General features: G+C 40.4%; 1 protein-coding gene across 2 annotated transcripts in view; it reads right to left on the bottom strand.

The window, feature by feature from the left end:
• Nucleotides 1-20,420, bottom strand: part of VAV2 (vav guanine nucleotide exchange factor 2) — a 486,321-nt gene that overhangs the window by 379,788 nt on the left and 86,113 nt on the right. For both annotated transcript variants that reach the window (XM_044663948.1, XM_044663949.1), the window contains exon 2: nucleotides 10,153-10,269. In XM_044663948.1, the coding sequence (XP_044519883.1) occupies nucleotides 10,153-10,269 (117 nt within the window). The remainder of the gene's footprint in view (nucleotides 1-10,152; nucleotides 10,270-20,420) is intronic.

Raw genomic sequence — 20,420 nt, 5'->3', positions numbered from 1 at the left:
TTCTTTCTCTCTTTTTTTTTTTTAATTTTTACCTTCCCAATTCCATGTAATGACAATTTCCAACACACATTTTATGAAATTTTAAGACCCAAATGTCTCTGTCTCTGTCCCTTCCCTGGGATGGTGAGCAATTTGATCTTGGCAATACAGGTATGATCATACAAAACATTTCCATATTGCCTACCATATGTTTCATTCAAACGATAGATTCCATCCATCAATCAAAAAGCATTTATTACATGCTTTCTTTGCTTCTGGCATTGTACTAGGCACTGGGAATAAGAAAGAAGTTCAATACTATAATCCCTGCCCTCAAGAAGCTTATATTCTACTTGAGAAGACAAAATGTATGCTTAAGTATACACGAAATATATTCATTGTAAATACAATCCAGCACTTAAGCAAACCATAATGCATTGTCTGGACTGACATACTCCACTATCCAAATGAATCAAATAGATGAGGCCTGGGGGAGAAATATGGAGGGCCATGAACTAAGAACTGCTCTAAAAGGGTTAAGCACGAGTCAGCAAAGGCTAACACTGACCCTGTCCAGGGCCTCTTGGATAGTCCTGAGTCTATGAGGAGCTTCTGCATCTGTAGCACAGCCATAGCTTTCAGCCCACAACTCTCTGCATTAGCCATTCCTACCTGCTTCAGCCTGGGAGAGGTGAAAAGCAGAGAAGGGGGCAGGATCTGCCACAGTGAAAGGGAAGAAGAACAGAGAGCAGTAACAAGCTCAGCAGAGAGCCACTAACTCCACTGTCTGGACCATGAATCAATACCACACTGCCATGCCAGTAAGAAAGAGTTAGATGAAACATTTCCAGAGGGTACATGCCAGCAAGGCAACCCTCTTCAGAAGGATGTCCAAAAATTGGAAAGAATGTCAGTTCTAATCAAAGTCATCTTTCCATCATCCAGCACTGGACAACAGGGAAAGAAAGTTACAAATAATCCAAGCTAGACATAATGTTGATTTGGAAGAGCTTTGTTTTCATATTTATACTCAGACCAGGGATCACAGAATTTGAGAAGTTGTTATATGTCAATCTATTAGCCAATAAGCATTTATTTGTTGATGTCCTGGCCATTTTTTGGTCACATCAGAGTCTTTGTGATCCCATTTGGGGTTTTCTTGGCAAAGACGCTAAAGAGGTTTGCCATTCTTCTCCAGCTTATTTTACAGATGAGGAAACTGAGGCAAAGAGAGTTAAGTGACTTGCCTGGGATCACTGAGCTAAGTAAGTTTCTGAGGCCAGATTTGAACTCAGATCTTCCTCAAGCCCAGCATTCTATCCACTTACCTAGCATTTATTAAGTGCCTGCTATGTGTGCCAGGCACTGGGTTAAGCATTAGGAAGACAAAGGCAAGACAGTCCAGGCTGTCAGAGTGCTTTCAATCTAATTTTAAATTAATTGATGGAGCTATCCTGGACTAAATACATTCTGCAAGGACAAAGATCATATCTTTTTAATTCACTTCTCTTCAGGGCCTTCCTTGCAAAAAGAATTAATGTATGATTCTATGATCTTAAGGTACATAGTAGGTGCTCAATAGTTATTGAGTTGAAGTGAAGAGAAACTGGAAAATATCCTTATCTCTCTCTCTCTCTCTCTCTCTCTCTTCCCCCCCCCCCCCCCGAATAATGCAAAGCACCACCCTCAAAAATCAACCAGCCTTTTCCCTCATCTCTCTATCCTCACTGCCTTCTTGGTTAAACCTTTCTAAGGCAGGAGGAGAATTAAATACTTTAGTCAAAGAAGCAAAATAGATGAGTATTCCAAAAGATTTTTTTGGAGTAATTGATGGGCTATGCAAAGCAGAAGCATGAAATAGATTACTGGAGGAGGTGAAGAGTCTGAAGTAAGGGACCACAAGGGCCAGCTGATACTTCCTGCTCTTAATGACACCTTTTTGGTGACCAAGTATGTCTGTAAGTCAGTAATTCTGGGAAGTATTTCCCTTCTCTCTTCCATCACCAAGCAGGTGGGCTGCTATTTTTAGCTTTTCAAATTATCTGAGAGAACTTTCCCCCTGTATCAATGAACAGTTAATAATCCTTGTCCCTTCAAGGGAAGGGGCTCTGACCCCCATTTGCCCCAGCAGCCCAGAGAGGCAGGCAGCTCTTATGTTATTGGTACCAAGAATGGGGCTGCTTACTCAATTACAACAGGCATCTGGGGGTAGATCCTGTTCTCCATCCAGTTAGGTTTCCAAAGGACACTGGCTCTCTGCCTCAGACACCTAAGCAACAGAGGCATCCCAGTGTAGCCACTGCCCACCCAGTCTGTCCCAATCCCCAGGCAAACCCCACTCCCAAAGGTTATTTCCATTTACTCTATTGGACCCAGATCTCACAAATCTTTAAGGACAAAAATTTTTTTAACTTGGCCATTCAATAAGTATCCTGTCTGGTAGATATGTTCAAATGTTCTACAGCAGCATCCAACTACTGGGACTTCTGCTTTCAGGAAGCCCAGTAATAGAGCTTCCTGTGTGGATAAATGCCTTAGCTGAAACATCTGTTTGCAACTTCTGCACCTGTTCTAACACACTTACAGAACAACCGAAATGGAAATGGGAGGAGTAGGGGGGAGGGTTGGAGAGAAAGGAGGAGGAGAGAGAATATTCCCAGAATCTCACTTCCCTTCCCCCTTTAAAAGACAATTTCAAAATCTGTATAGAATTATTATTACATTTTATTTCCATTCTTCTCCTCTGGACCTGATTCACTTCTGGACTGGTTCCCTTAGAATTTCAGGCTCTGAAAGCTAAAAAGAGTCAAAGAAGTTATCTAGTCCTACCAAGGCTCAGAGAGCAAGTGACTAGCCAGAGATCATGCAGGGAATTAGTGACAGAACCTGATGAGGGAATGTGGTATAGTGGATAGCATGTTGGATTTAGAATCAGAAGACCTGGGCTTGAATCTCAGCTTAGCCATACACTATGTATGTTACCTTACCCAACCACTTAATTTTTGTAGGCCTTAGGAATCTCATCTGTGATGTAGGGAGACTAAGTTGGGGTTGAATTAGAATACTACTAAGACCTCAACTCTAAATCTATAATCTAGAACCCCTTGGGACAATCCAGGTAGCTTGAATTTATAATCAGTTTATTCTCTTACTCATAAGAAAAGCACTTAGCACAAAAATTTACCACATCTAGAGGCAGATGAAGAGTTAATAAGGTTTTTTAAAGACTAGGACAGTGATGGCAAACCTATGGCACAGGTGCCAAAGATGGCATGCAGAGACGCAGAGTGTTCTGTGTGGACTCTCCCCCCACCATTTGTTACTAGAAAGGCAGAGTGGTTCTCCTTCCCCTCTCCACCTCATCTGACATTTTTTCACATGCCCCACCCTGCTGCCCAGCAACCAATGGGAGCACAAAGGGGATAAGGTGGGCAACTCACAGGGGGCAGATGGAAGGGAGCTGAGCACTTGGACCCCTCTCCTTCCCCCCCTCCACTTGCTGAGGACATTCCTCACTTTGCCCACTCTTGTGTGGGGTGGGGGAGCAAGGCACTGGGGCAGGGAGAGGGTTCAGCATTCCATTTCTAAAAGGTTTGCCATCACTGGACTAGGACAACTTTCTGGCTTTTTTTTTTCCCTTAAGCAAGTGGGAGTCTAGGGAGCTAAGCAACTGACCTGAATCCTTCCCTTTATTTGGAGGCAGGGGTCTGAGGAGGACATTTATAGACCAACAAGGAACCTCCGAATCCACCCCCATTCTTCCATGGTCTCAAACTAATGTGTTACATGAGTGCAGTCAAATCGAATCAGCATGTGAAAGACATTTTATTTTTCGTGTTATTTTGTTTTCAGGTAGGATCTTTTCCACAGAAACCAAGAGACACTAACAACAACAAAAACAACCCAAGAACTCAACAATGACTTTCACCTTGAAGAGGAGCCATAGATTAATTCTCTCCACTCTCCATTCCCCTTCCCTGCCACACACATCCAAGCCTCACAGTTGGCCTTCTTTCAAATTCTACTTGGAAGTGCTAACCACAGATTTACCACTTTAAGAAAAACAAACAGAAATCTAATCAAACAACATCATGAAAAGGGAAAATTGGAGTTGGGAGTTATCTGTTGCCGGAAGTCTAGTGGTGGGTGGGTGAATATTTCAGTTTTTCTTTCTTCCGATGGATGGTACCAGAATAGGGCCACATTAATTGTCCATTAATTCCTATGATCATAGGACCTAGAGCTGGAAGAATCCTTAGAGACTATCTAGTACAATTTCTTCATTTTATAAATGAGGAAGGAAACAGAGGACAAGAGAGATTAAATAATTTCCCCAAAGTCACAGTTAAATTAGAATCAGATCAGTTTCACCTCCAGATCCTCTGATTCTAAATCCAGTCATGATACTTTTCTCCCATTACACCAAATTAACTCCTAGATTTACAATGGAGATTTCACAGGTGTCTGCATTCATGCTAGAAGAGAGATGCTAATGGGAGATATTTGGGTTAAAAATACAAGAGAACTTCCCTGTTGAAAAGGTTAGCACAATGAAATTTTATTACCAAGACAGAACTGGATAGTTAAGGGCACAAGGGGATTTTGTCAACATTATCATCATTATAACTAACATTTATATAGCACTTACTATGTGCCACACACTGTGCTAAGGACTTCACAAATATCTCATTTTAAAATTTGCAAAGTATTCACAAATATCTTATTTTATCCTCCCAACAACTCTGGGAGGTAGATGTTATTATTATCTCCATTTTGCAGATAAGCAAACTGAGGCCAATAGAGGCTAAGTGACTTGCTGGGGGTCACATAGCTGGTAAATGTACAACATCGGACAGTGTCCTGACTCCAGGCTCAGTACTCTATAAACTGTGCCATCTCGATGTCAAAGAGTATTGGATTTTGCACCAGAAAACCTGGGTTTAAATCCCAGTTCTGTCATGTGTTTTGCCTTGGACAAGTCATTTCTCTTCTCTGGGCCTCTGTTTACTCATCTGTATAAAAGGAGAAGTAGGGATCCCAATCAATCATTTCTAAAGTGCCCTCCAATTCTAAATTCCATGGAAAGAGCACTATGACATCAGAAGACTTAGATTCAAATTGTCTGTTATCTACTACCTGTGTGACTTTGGGCAAAGGACTTCACCTTACTGGTCCTCATTTATAAAAATAGGAAGAATAAGCTAGATGCCCTCCAGGTTCCCTTCAGCTCTAAACTTAAGATCTTATGCACTTTCTGGAGCAGTTTTGAGAGAGTCCATCCAGCAGTAGGAGGATGGACAGATGGCATGATTCATGAAGTGCCTTCTAACCTTAGAATTCCATTACATTGGAATCTTGTCAAGACCCATCTATCAATTCCATGTCTGGGATAAATAGACGCCTGCCATCACTTGTAGCAGTGTGTTCCTTCCCATCAGGACATTTTGGGAACAAGAGTGGGAGATTCAAAGCAGAAAGATATGCATGCATCCATCAACCACAGAGGGCAGGCTTGCTCAGGCTGCATTGAAATCCTCACTAATGCCAGAACCAACTCATTGCAAATTATTGAAAATGAGTAACTAACATTTGCAAACCTCTTAGCCACACAGTTGGCTGGTCATAGGATGAGACTTTAATCCATATTTATGTACATCTTACATCATTACATTTGGCTACAGCAAATTCAAAACAAAATGAAATTATATACTATACACTCTGAATGTTAACTGCAGGCCAAAAAATGTACTTGGCTGAGGTTTTCTGCCTTCTCGGTATAGTTATTCTAAATAATAAGGGTTTTTTTTAAAAGGCCTTTTCTCCAAGGCAGACATAACCTCCTGCTGGTGACATTGCATGACAGGCTTGCCATTTGCTACCACAAAGAGGAAAGTTGAGTGGGGAGGTCCGAATCTGTTTTAAATCAAGACTATTTGTGATGATGAGAACCGGTTGTGGAAAATAGGGGAAGCATGATTCCATTCAACTTTCAATCTGGTGCAGCTCCCAACAGATGTGCAGTTGAGGACCCAGCACATTCACACCTCCCTCCTGAGGTCAGCCAGTGAGGTAAGGGGTTCCCACCTACACAGTAATTCCATTCCACCAACATTTACTATTGAGGCACCAATTCTGGGCAGGGTCCTATGCTCAGCATTGGGGGTATGAGGATGAAATAAGACCAGTCCCCCTCTCAAAGAGTTCACAGCTAATAAATGGACACGTAAATGTAATACAAGAGCTTGAGAAATGTCCAAAGTGATGGGAAACTTTTAAGGTAGGACATATCTTAAGATTATAACTTTGAAGCTAGAAGAGACCTCAGAAATTCAGAGAAGTTAATGGACATGCCCATGGTCACACAGGTAGTAAGTATCAGAAGCAGAACCCAAACCCAGGACCTTCTGACTCTAAGTTTATGTTTTATCCATAATATCATGCTATCTCATCACTTAAAGATGGGGCAAAGGGCAGCTAGTTTGAACAGTGGGTAGAAAGCCAGACCTGGAGTCAGAAGGACTTGAGTTTAAATCTGGCTTCAGCCACTTCCTAGCTATGTGACCATTGGCGAGTCACTTAACCCCATATGCCTAGCCCTTGCCTTGCTATCTTAAGAGCTGTTACTAAGCACAAACAAAATCAATGCAATCAAGATTAGAAGGGAAATAACAAAATGGGGGGGGGGTAGGGGGTTTATAGTAAGTGCCTCTGACAAAGGTTCATTTCTCAAACATATAGAGAACTGGTCAAATTTATAAGAATACAAAGCATTCCTCAACTGACCTGTGGTAAAAGGATATGAATGGGCAATACTCAGCTAAAAAAGCTAAAACTATCATTAGTCATATTTTAAAAAATGCTCCAAATCACTATTAATTGGAAAAATGCACATTAAAACAACTCTAAGGTATTACCTCACACCTATCAGACTCTAATATGACAAAAAAAAGAAAGGAAAATGATAAATGTTGGAGGAAAAATTGGAACACTAATACACTGTTGATGGAGCTGTGAACTGATACAACCATTCTACAAAGCAATTTGGAAGCATGCCCAAAGGGCAATAAAACAATACCCAATAATGCCACTGTTAAGTCCATATTCCAAAGAGATCAAAGATAGGGGGAAAGGGATGCATTTAAATATTTATAGCAGTGTTCTCCTGGTTCTGCTCACTTCACTTTGAATCAGTTCATAAAAGTCTTTCCAGAGTTTTTTTTTTTTATTTTTGATTTTTTGGTGCATCTTGTTTTCTCTTTTTGTAGTAGCAGAGAACTGAAAACTGAAGGGATGTCTATCAATTGAGGAATGACTGAGCACAGAGGGGGTCAGGCAACAGCTCAGAATTCCATTCTGCAATCTCAACCTCACGCAAGTTATAGTATATGCTTGTAATGGAAAACTATGGTGCCATAAGAGAGAAAACAAGATGATCACCAAAAAATCAAAAACAAAAAAAACTCTGGAAAGACTTTTATGAACTGATACAAAGTCAAGTGAGCAGAACCAGGAGAACACTGTCCACAGTAACAACAATAGTGTATGATCACCTGTGAATAACTTAACTAGTATTGGCAAGATCCAAAACAACTCGAAGGGACTCCTGAGGGAAAAGGCTATCTACTACTAGAGAAAGAACTGATGAAGTCTGAATGCAGATTAAAGCATACCATTCTTCACTTTATTTCCTCAATGAATTTTTCTCTAGTGTAAGCAATATGTGTCTTCTTTCACAATATGATGAACATGGAAATACATATTGTATGATAACACATGTACAATCTATATCATATTACCTGCAATCTTAGGAAAAGGGGAAGAGTAGGAGGGGAGAAGAAAACATGGATGGCAAAATATCATTAGTGGATTATTAAAAATTGTACTAACATGTAATCTGAAAAAAACAACAAAAAGTTAATAAAACAAAAAGTATACGCTTTTCATGTCAAAGGTGACTCAGAGGATTCCAACAACTGGAAATGTAGAAGCAGATTATTCCAATCATAGAAGACAAAGTGGACCAAAGAAGAGAGAGGTCAGAGAAGACAGGATGAGATAGGGAAATGGTGTGTAGTCCACTGGCTAAAACAGACAATTTAACCATGGGAAATAAGCTTGAAAATGCAAGCTGGAGCCAAATCATGGAGGGCTTTTTTTTTTTAAACCCATACTTTTCATCTTAGAATTAATATTACATATTGGTTCCAAGGAAGAAGAGTGGAAAGTGCTAAGCAAGTTAGACTAGGTGAGATAGTTAAAAAGTATCTGAGGCCACTTTTGAACCCAGGACCTCCTATCTTCAAGCCTTGTTCTCTATCCACCAAGCCACCTAGCTGACCCATAGAAAGCTTTAAATAACAAGGTTAAGGGGGTTTCATTTTATTCAATAAGTAGTCTACAGCCATTGAAGGAAGAGAAAACAGGTTCCACTGGAAGAAACAACTTATAAGAGTCAAGTGTTTAAACAATGAATTAAGCTCCCATGAAGTACATGAGATTTCATTCCTAGAGACCTTACCATAGCAGATTTGTGCTGGATGATCTGAACCAGTTCCTATGCTACAGTGATGCAGAACAGTATTCTAATAGGAATTCTCTCTTCATATTGGCCTTGGAGTATTCATAGTTGCAAATAACAAAAATCCTTTTGCATTTCATAAATCACATATTCATAAAGCATATTCCCTCAAACAGGCTAGTCCCTGATAATGGTCTAAAAATAAATTAGGCAATAAATATCCTATAATATTTCCCATCAGCCAGTGGAAATTTCACTCTTCAGGTAATGAGAAAAGTGGGTGCTTTCTTATAGTAGGTGGCTCAGAGCTTGAGAAAATGTAAAGTAAATGCATAGATTCTTAAGAGAGCCGAGTGACTTACGGAAAGCCTGAATTACAGGCAGCATAAAAATTTGTTCTGTGCTTGAAGACTCCAGACCCAAGATCCATCAAGGAGCTATTACCATCCTGATACCATCCATTTAAAATGAGCAATATTAAACATGCCATGTTTTCCAATGATGCCTAACCTTCTCCATAACTTGGCCTTCACACTTATACTATGAACTTCCAAATCAGTCTTCTGTCTTCCAATCATTTTCCTTTTCTTACTACAGGCAAAATCATCTGAAGGACAGCTTTGGAAGTCAGCATTTCAAGAGTACTGAAACACTGTGCATCAAGCTCTAGTTTATCCTCAAGACATCTCAGTAATACTTGCCTTGATCAACCAATTAGGCAACAAATATTTATTAAGTTTTGACTATATGCCAGATACTGGGCAGAGCAATAAAGATACAATGAAAGGCAAACCCAGGCCCTACTCTCACAAAGGCTTATGATCTGAGGGAGAGATATATAAATCTGTAGGTACATACAAGATCTATATGGAGTAGGTGGAAAGTAATCTTAGAGTGGAGGACCAAGAAAGACCTCTTGAAAGAAGGTGAGTTGAGCCAAGCCTTGAACTAAGTCAGATTTGGGATGGGAATAAATGCCTTTCCCTACCCCCATCCCCTGCTCAGTGACAGCTGTCAATAAAGCCCTAAATTTCAACTCAAAGTGACCAAGGGCCCAGCATAAATTTTATAAAGCCCTTGTTATTCATATAGTCTCATTCTAAATTTTTATATAAAAAGAAAGTGCTTTAAAAAAAAACTTATTTGTTCTTTTGATCCAATAGATTCTTCCTAATAAAACATATAACTACTTCATAGAGCAGTTGGTTTGGAAAAATAACAAACCACTAGATTATCAATTAACAGGAAAAAAGAATATAGACCATAATTGTGACAGTAAAATACTAACATTAGCCAATGTAATTAAACCAGAGTTTTGTTGCCCCTCCGTAGTAAATTTGCAAGTCATCATATGTATTGTTTTAGGGGCTCTTTCTTCCCTCTTGATCACATACAAGTCTTCCTGTATTCCCCGAATTAAATGCCCTTTCTGATTTCTACTAGTATTTCTACAATTTGACCTCTGAATTATTCCGTAACATAACCTAGTCTACACCTGTCAAACACCTGAGGCATGGGGAAAACAAGCTGTGCCTTTGTTTTAGAGTTGCCCAAACCAGCTCTGTTTATTTGGTTCAGTATGTGTGATTCTATGGCAGTCATCAGACTGACACTAGCCAGCATAACTGTTAACCATGGATAAAAACAATGCTTACCTTCCCAAAATCTCGGACATCAAACAGGTCAAACGGATCGAACAGCTCACTGTTCCGTAACCCAAATTTATCATGGCAGACTTTCAAGAAGGTTCGAATGTTCTTCAGACACAGAAACTAAAAGTAAAAGAAAAGAATTGAAATTTAGTTCCTGCAAATATCATTTAAGATCTTTTTGGATTCAAACAAACCAGAAAGTAATATCACGATGAGCAGATACATTCTTTCAAACACTAATCTGCACAAAACTGAAAATATTGACTTCATTATTTATTCTTTTCTTACCTAAAGCTAATCTCAGTTCTGTGCCACAAATGAAATGATTCTCATTCAAAGGATGCCTTCCCCCAGGTTTAAATCCAACAGATTTCTGTGATAATACCACCATCAACAACAAAATTAAATTTAGTTCATAAGGTTCTCCACCCTGCTTCTGAATACATGGACACCAAAAACCTAAGCTTTCTGGGAGACCAACAGTCGGGAACAGCTGCTATCAGACTAGACCGTTTGTTTTTTGTTATAAAAAATCAACAAAGGAAGATCCCTGGGAAGATCTCAGACCATCAGGGGAAGTTCACCAGGATGGGAGCCATAGTAGGCATTTACCTAGTCTAGGAGAACGAGTCATGGGGAACCTCTGCTGAATCCCAGAATTTACTCCCAAGAGGGTGGCAAGGATGGAAGAAAAGCATAGTAGAAAGAGGGTAGAGTGCAGTTAGGTGACTCAATGGATAACAAGCCAGGCCTGGAAATGGGAGGTCCTGGGTTCAAATGTGGTGGACTTGGACACTTCCTAGCTGCATGACCCTGGGCAAGTCACTTAATCTCCAATGCCTAGCCTTTACCATTCTTCTGCCTTGAAACCAATACCTAGTATTGATTCTAAGATAGAAAGTAAAAATAACAAATAACAAAAAGGACCAAGATCTTACAGGGATGAGAAACCACATTACAAAGAAGTTACCTTTTTTTTTTTTTAAACCTGTGGAAGGTTGTTTTTTGATTTATCTTTAAAGTTAAAAAGCTGTTCGTGTGTGAATTACAAAAGGAGAAAAGAGAACCAGTCTGGAATGTCTGGCAAGTCTACCATGAGGGATCATTGACAATGGTTTCCTTCAGTTCCAGTAAGAACGCAGCATACCATGCCAGACAACCAGGGCAGCTTTGAAAGCTACAGGTTGATCTTAAATAAGAAAAGCAAGCTGTCCATAATAGATCCCTGAAATTTCATATACAATCCTCTTTACCTAATCGACTAGGTATATATCAATAATATTTGGCTTGAGAAAAAAAATAAATTTTTAAATAATAAAGAGAAAACATAAAGAAAAAAACAACATAGCACACAGAGGTGATATTCGAGCAATATGGCCCAGCAGAGTTTCAGGAGCTGTTTGAAGAAGGTTCTGGTAATAAATCACTGGTTCCTTCCTTGGTCTCATCCTTCCTAGCTTTAGGATCTTCTTCCATTTGCTTCCACTGGTGCCTGACTCTAAGCTTGGAGGGTAACCGCCCTCAGTGACGATTCCACAGTTACTCTCATAGGTCTATGGCCATATGGGCATAGCCTCTGTCCATGCAGGTCTCGTTTCAACTGTTCATGAACTCTTGCTTTTATCCCTTCCTTCAAAGCTATGACCGAGCATCAGAACGCCATAGTTAAATTATTCTTTTCTTACCTAAAGCTAAGCTCAGTTCTGTGCCACAAATGAAATGATTCTCATTCAAAGGATGCCTTCCCCCAGATTTAAATCCAACAGATTTCTGTGATAATACCACCATCAACAACAAAATTAAATTTTCTAGGTTAACTGTTAACTATTGGTTTGAAAGAATACTTTTTGAAGTGGAAGCTGTCACTACCACCATCGATGCCTCGAGGGGACCTTCAGTAGTCACAGCCTACTGAAGTGCTGTCCCCTCACATGAACAAACAGTAGCAAAACCAGTGTCACTGGTGGCAGACAGTTTAGCCCAGTGCCTGGCACACAGTAGGCTCTTAATAAGTGCTTGTTCACTGAACCTTGCAATCTCCATCCTCAGCAGAAGAGGGAGAGAAATCCTCAGGCACTGTCTCCATTCTCCTTGACACACCAGTAGATGAAGTGAAATAAGTTCTCACTGTGAACCATGTAGTCCTGCTTCCAACTCCAGTTCACCAAATTCTGCTCAGTCTGCCTTTGTTGCAGAAGTCCTACTTAGGGAGCTACTAGGTGGCTCCTTGGACAGGGTGCCAGGTCTGGAGATGGAGGATCTGGGTTCAAATCTTGCCTCAGACACTTCTTAGCTGTGTGACCCCTGGTAAGTTATTTAATCCCATTTCCCTGGGCCTTGCCTTTCTTTCTTTCTTAAGTTGTAACTACGATTTTTAAAAAGAGAGAGAAAGTAAGATTCTTCTCTACAAATTTTTATTTGATCATGTCACCAAAGCCCTTCATGACCAGACTGTAAATGTGCCTGCCCATGATGTAATCTGTGTTACAATCCATTCTTCCTTAGTGTCTCTTCCTATAGGGATCTCCGATAGTCTCCCAACTCACGAAACTATGTCCTTCTGTATATCATGGTTGTGGGGCCCCAGGAACAGCCCCATGAAGAGGGTAACCATTAAAAGCCAAATTCTATTACTGATAATGGAAGAAAAAGAAGTTACTTTTTCTAAAGAAAGCAGTATAAATAGTTACAGTCAGCCCTAAACTTCTGCAAGGGTAACAGAGCTAGAAAACAGCATGAAAGTTCAAAACATAAATGAACCCTTTGGGAAATAGGGAGTTAGGTTTCTGCAACCACCAAAAACTGTAATCTTTTGCTAGAGACTGCTAAAAACACATCTTTCTGCATACAATTCTCTCTCTCTTTTTTTTAAACTCTTACTTTCTGTCTTTTTTTTTTTAAACCCTTACCTTCTGTCTTGGAGTCAATACTGTATATTGACTCCAAGGCAGAAGAGTGGTAAGAGTAGGCAATGGGGGCCAAGTGACTTGCCCAGGGTCACCCAACTGGGAAGTGCCTGAGGTCAGATTTGAACCCAGGACCTCCCATCTCTAGGTCTGGCTCTCAATCCATTGAGCTACCCAGCTGCCCCCTTCTGTCTTGAAATCAATACTAAGTATCAGTTCCAAGGCAGCGGAGAGGTAAAAGCTAAGCAATAAGTGACTTGCCCAGGGTCACACAGCTAGGAAGTATCTGAGGTCAAATTTGGACCCAAGGACTTCTCATCTCCAGCCTTGGCTCTCTACCGACCAAGTCACTTGCCTGCCCCTGTATAGAATTCTTTAGAACAAAACACTAATTTTGGTAATATGTACTTTTTCTTCACTTCCTTACAGTAACCATGAAAAAAACATAAAATGTAAAATACAAAATACAACACATTTTTCTCATTAGTAATTCCCTAGAATTCTGTGACCCTTTGTGCTGAAATCTCAGTTTAAAAAACTACAATTTGATTTCAGATAATTTTCACTTTTCATAACACATAATAAAATTCTTAAAATTAAAATGTTTTGGGGGCAGTCAAGTGGCACAGTGAGTGTCAGTTGGGAAGACCTGGGTTCAAATCTGGCCTCATACTTTCTAGCTATGTGACCCTGGTCAAGATAAATGACCCTATTCTCCTAGGCCTTTGCCCCTCTGTCTCAGAATTGTTAGTAAGACAGGAAGGAGGGAGAAGAAACTACCTGGCACTGAGGATAAAGAGCCAAACTTGGAGTTGGGAGGTCCTGGGTTCAAATCTGGCCTCAGACACGTCCTAGATGTGTGACCCTGGGCAAGTCACTTACCCCCTATTGCCTAGCCCTTACCACTCTTCTTCCTGGAACTAAAACTTGATATTGATCATAAGCCAGAAAGGCAAGGGTTTTAAATTTAAAAAAAAAAAAGGCGAGAAGGGTTGGAAAAACATTTTTTAATTAATTAAAAGTTTTTTTTTAACATGAATCTTATCTTCCACTGTGTCAGACGGCAGTGTGAGGATATTGTACTGCCGTAAACCTCTAGCTTGGCCATCCTCTGAAAACCAAGGGAGAAGTTGCTAGGACTTTAGTCACTATCAGAAGACACAGAGATTGGTGAGGTCTTGACATGCCCTCCGATATTCTGTCCTTCACAGCTGGTAGATGGCTGATGGAAAGCGTAAAGGATGCACCAGCTTGAAATACTCCATCAGCTTTTTCTGCTTCATGCACTATTGGAGATCCTTAAGGGTCTCACAATATGGAAGCATAGCAGGGCAAGTTGACATCTAACCTTGAGGCTATGATCGATGATGGGCCCAGAAGCCTCAATGTCTCTAGCCAGCTGGTCAATTATAGCAAGCCATCCTTGTAGGATACCAGCCATTCCACAAATCTGCACACATCACACCTCTCATTTTATTTTCACTATTGTGCATGGCCACAAATGTGCACAGAAGCCAACATGAAAATGAAAATGACTCAATCAAATAAAATCACTCAAATACTTAAAGTCAGGAAAATAAAACACCTGAATGATGAACGACTTCATCAGTGTGAAGTTGGCCCCTATCTCATAAAGTGATCAAACCCCTTCCTCCCATTCCTTCTCTTCCTATATCACTAATATGCGCCATAATTAGCATGAGCCAAATGGAGTTCAGTGCTCTGTACCCCATTTTTAAGTTCTCCACTTTCCCAGGCAAGAACTACTTGCAAAGTCCCCTCTTTCCTGACTTCCCCCAGTACTGTTTTTGTCCCAGGTGAAAAAGTCCTAGTCATAGATCTACTTGTCCATGAATTCCCATAAAGATTCCATAGAAGATCCACCAAGTACAACCGAAGGACTTCCTCTCATCCTTTAAATGTTCCAGGGAGCACAGTGAAGGACGTGGGCTGTCTCTCATTCTCGCTAACATATTTGGCTATCTAATTCTATACCTTCATTTAAAGATGAAGAAACCGAGGCCCAGGGTAGTGACGACTTACCCAAGATCACATAAGTAGTAACCATCAGAGGTTGGATTTGAACGCAACTGATCTGTAGGAATTGGACCCTATAAGCATCCTGATGATAAACTCTCCCATCAGGCTCAGTGGCTGTCCACTCAACCACCCAGCTACATCTGAACATAGGTATATAGTAGAGTACCTTCCAAATCGTAGAGTCTAAAATAATGTGTAAGGGATTTACAGAATGTATTGCCTCTTGAAGTTAGAGAATCTGTGTTTAAATCCTACCTATGTGACTTTGGGTGAGTTATAACCAACCTGGATCTCAGTTTCCTGATCTAGAAAATGAAGGAATTGAACTGATGGCTCTGGAGTCCCTTCTAGCATTAAATCTATGATTCTATGAGAATCTGGATAGGATGCGGTTCAGTGAGACTCAACTCAGCTTTAGGCAAGGCACAAAAATTTCTTGAAAGCCCTGAGGAATCAGGTATTTGAAGACCAGGAGAGATCAGCTTGCAAAGATGATGATCCCCTGAGGCTGAGCAACCAAGTCCAATGAGGAGACAAAGGAAGTGGATTTGGCTAGAGCACCAAGGTACAGAGCTTTGCAATAGAGAGTGATGGCCTTGAACCTGATTCACAGTACAAGGAAAATCACTCTAAGTCTTTAGGAGAGGGATGAACATGAGCTAACATAGTACCATCTAACTTTCTACCCCTCCTGTTTTCTTGAAAGCTCCACTGGCCTTTACAGAGTGGTCTGTCACTGCTTTGAGCCCATCCCTCATCTCAAATTTCCACTAAGCATTTATTTTAATTCCTCCTAAGCCTCCAATTTTCAGAGTTAATTATACAGGTTTTAACCATAATTACACCCAGCAAGGTCCAGGTTTCTTTTCATAGCTCTAAAGGAGGGAAGCTTTCCCTTCAGCTGCCTGCAAAGCATCTGTCTTGCCCTGTTGTTCTCCCAACTTTTGGATGGAGGAATACTAGGGACAGACAAAGGTGTTTCTAACATTAAGTTTTTGCCCCATCCAGGAAATCTTTCCTCTGAAATATTAAGCTCTGGTCCCCAAGATGAGTCTTTAGATAACTAAGCTGAGCTTTCCAAAAGTACCCATTCTTAAAATTAGGAGAAAAACTTGGCAAGGGGAAGGGGAAGGAGGGAAAGAATGATATAACAGTACCTGCAGGGTATAGTGGACAGAATTCTACACATGAAGCCTGGAGGACCAATGGTCAAATCCTAATTCTTTTTTTTCAATTCATTAGTTAATTAATTAAATTAATATTTTACATTAAAGTTCCCAGGTTTCCCACAATAGAAAAGGCATCATTTAACAAAAAGATATATAAAAAGCTAGGTATTTATCAGTTCTTTCTCTGGAGGTGGGCATATACAAGTTGTTCTTCAAGCAATATTTCCGCTTTTGTATAAAATGTTCTCTTGGTTCTACTCATGTTCATTCTTTATAATTTCATGTAGGTCTTTGGCTATGTGGCCAACATCAATTCATTCAACTCCTCGGAGCCTCCATTTCTTCAACTGTAAAATGAGTTTGGAGTAGATGGTCTCTCCAAAGTCCCTTCCAACTCTCAATTCTATGATTCTGCAAGTGAGTCTTCAATTAAACAAGGTTTCATTTTGTGAAGAAGTAGGACTAGCAAATGCAGAATGTTAAAATGCAAGGAATCATAGAATACAGAGCTCTGAGGGACCTTACAACTCAAAATATGACAACATAGAATATTAGAGATGGAAGGGACTGCTGAGATTATGTCATTCCACCTCCCCATTTTACAGGGAAGAAAACTGAGGCCCAGAAAGATTGAAGTCACTTGTCTAATACCAAATGGATATAAAGTGGATTTGAACCACAGTCATTCAGTCATGGAGCAAATATTTATAAGCACTCACAGTATGTGGACCACTGTGCAGTATAGATACCAAAGATGCCAAAAGAGCATGTTTCAATAGGATGTGTTGTCTGTGTTAAGTCCCATAAGTCAATAAGTAGTAACTAAGCACTTACTAGGAGCCAGGCACTCTGCTAAGTGCTGGAAATACAAAGAAAGGCAAAACACAGTCCCTGCTCTCAAGGAGCTTACTTTCTAATGGGGAAGGCAACAGATGAACAACTATAGAGAGTAGAGCTGGGAACCTAGTAAAGACTTTTGGAGTAGGCAGGGCTTGAGGTAATGACTTTTTTTTTAAAACCCTTACCTATTTTCTTAGTATCAATTCTAAGACAGAAGAGCAGGAAGGACTAAGCAATGGGGTTAAGTGACTTGCCCAGGGTCACAAAGCTAGGAAAGTGTCTGAGGCTAGATTTGAACCCAGGTCCTCCCAACTGCAGGCCTGATGCTTAATCCAGTCTGCAACCTAGCTGCCTCTTGAGCTAAGATTTAAAAGAAAATGGGGGGAACTGAGAGACAGGGGTGAAGGGAATAAGGCATTCCACATATCAAAGACCATAAATGCAAAAGCTCAGACATGGGAGATCACACCTCTTATAGTCAGGTAAGAGAAGAAAACAAAAACTGAGAAAACTATAATATACAATATTACATGATGGGCACATAAAAAGGCATGCCAAAGTGCTTGAGGCTCAAAGAAGATCTAGAAAGACTTTCTAGAAGTTGTATTTGAATTGAGACTTAAAAGATGGAGAAGTATTTAAACAATGACTAAAGTAAAGACAAGCATTCTGGGAAGTGGGGGTAGAACCATCAGAGGCACAGAGACAAGAACCTACAAGGTAGATGCTTCATGGGCAGAGAATATCCTAGAATCTGGCTGGAGTACAGAATATGTGGGAATGAAGGAAGTAATATGACAAAGTTGGAAAGGTGCGATGGTCCTAGACCGTAGATGGGATGGCCTTGAAAGCCAAGAAGTCAGAAATTTATTCCCAGTTTCTTGACTGATTCCTGAATTCTGGCTATACCACATCACATTTATTCTCCTTTTAAAAAGTGGTTGAACCTTCATCACAATGGTCAACTGAATCATAGAACTCTGGCAGTGAAAAAGAGTTCAGAAGTGATCTAGTTCAACATTTATATTTTATAGATGAGGAAACAGAGGTCCAGGGAAATGATTTTGGCATAATCATACAAGTTGTTAGTGAGTGAAACTAATGGCCTTCCCTTTCCTGGTGCCATTTTTTTGCTACCACTACTTTCAGCTAGAAGATGGGCTCCTGCCATGCCAAGAAATGAATTGGGGCAAAACAGAAACCGAATTCTGTATCTTTTCTTCATACTTGCTATTCCTCTTGGCCAGAGATGTATTTAAGCCACTGTACCTGGACAAACAGAATCATTTTGACTTAAAGTCAATTCTAGATTATTTAGTTGGGGCCTTGGGAAACACATATTAATTCAATCTATGAATATTCCAAGCAATGGCATGTTTGTGGTCCAATCTTCCACATTGTATTGTGGCAGCAAATATTGAGCAGTTCAAGTCTTATCTCTTCTTTTTTTTCCCCCACTGACCCAATATCAAAAGTTAACTGCTATCTGGGAGTAAGAAAGCTATCTATATAGGATACATACACTGGATATTCTATTCCTAAAGAATTCTCGAGAAAGAAATTTGGATTTGGAGTCAGAGAGACTAGTTCCTTTCTATGACTCTTACTAACCATATGAGCTTGGGATAATCAGTTTCCTCAATTTCCATTAATTTTCCTCATCCATAAAATGAGAGTAGCAATATTTAAACTATATACCTCAACAGGTTTGTGAAGAAGGTGCTTTGTGACTGGCTAAATAAATGTGAGTTATTATTAGCAGATGTGCTTCTACTGCTTCATTGGGCTACACTTGGATTTAGAGTGCATCAGTAAGTATCAATCTTCCCTTTAAGTAGTGGGACAGTTATAAGGCGTCCACAATTAAGGCAGAACTCTCTGAAGGCAACGCAAATCAATCAATAGATTTCCTGACCTGTGCCTAGACTCACTTGGGACACTGTGTAGAGATGTAGGCTATCCTAACTCTTGGCTTCCACTCCAGCCTAGTTAAATAAGGGCTGACACTTCCCTCACCTACCCTGAACAATTTCACCATTCATCCCCTCATTCACTGACGTGGGTGTTGAACATTCTGGGCTCTGAAAATGTCAAGCTCTTCTCTCTTGGCCATTAATCAGACACTTTAGATCAAATCAGCTTGAAATAAGATTAGTAAAGGGGCATAGACTGAATCTACAGCCTCTCCCATCTTTTTTCCCAACCCTGGCTGAATAAGACAGACATATCTCTCTCCCTCTCCTTCTGAGTCCTTTGTCACTTCGCTTTCAGAAAGCCCTGGGGTGGATAGGATATAAGAGGGAAAGAATACCGAAGCCAAACAATGGCACAGAAACCCGTCCACATCATCTCAAAATAAAACCACAAGCAAAGGTTTCATTTCCAGAACTAAAGTTGTTTCAATTACAGCCCCTCCTCTCCAGAGGAAAATAGACCTGTTTGGTCTTTTCTTTGGAAAACAAATGGTAGTCATTAGCTTTCCTTAAACAGCTGCTCTGTTTCATGCACTTACTGTGTGGACATTGCACTCTGGGGGTGCTGGGTTATATCATAGGATCAGATTTAGACTTGGAAAAGACCTTCGAGGCCACCCAATCCAAACCCCTCATTTTATAAATAAGGAAACTAAGGCCCAAGGAGATTATATGTGACTTCATAGAATTATAGGAGCCTTGACTCAGAGCTGAAAAGAACCTTAGAGGCCATCAATTCTAAGGCCCTCACTTTACAGATTAGCAAACTGAGGCACAACAAAGCAACTTACCCCAGGGTGACACAGCAAGTGTCTGAAGTAGAATTTGAACCCAGGTTTTCCTTTCTCAAAGTCCAGTGCTCTGGGTGCTACATCATGCTCTCTCCTTAAGGAAGCCATGAAGCTACTAATAATGGCAGAGCCCACCATGTTTTCTGGCTCTTTCCACTGCAACATATTGACTCATCTCCCTAAGCATAGAAACACCAGAAACTCCTGGAAACGAAGACAGCTTTCCAAGAAGTTACCACCCTGCAATGCTTGGCCCCCAGGCTCCATGAAAGATGACCTCATGTGGGAAGCCAATACTTGCAGGATGAAGAACTGGTCTGCCTTTGGGAAGGATTCCTTCCCTCAGGGGATCTTAGATCAGAGGAATAGATCACAGAATCATAGGTCATAGAATCTCAAGTAGGAAAGGACCTTCGAGTTCAACTTGTCCACGTTCTTCAACATTAAAGGGGAAGAAACAGGAATTAGGAAATTTAGGATTAAAGAAGCTAAGCCATTTGGTCAAGGTCGCACATGGAGTCAAGACCCCAAACCCGGTCTTCCTTACTCTGA

Source organism: Gracilinanus agilis, chromosome 2, assembly GCF_016433145.1.
Source record: "Gracilinanus agilis isolate LMUSP501 chromosome 2, AgileGrace, whole genome shotgun sequence".
Classification (NCBI taxonomy): domain Eukaryota; kingdom Metazoa; phylum Chordata; class Mammalia; order Didelphimorphia; family Didelphidae; genus Gracilinanus; species Gracilinanus agilis.
This window is presented reverse-complemented; position numbering and strand designations above follow the sequence as displayed.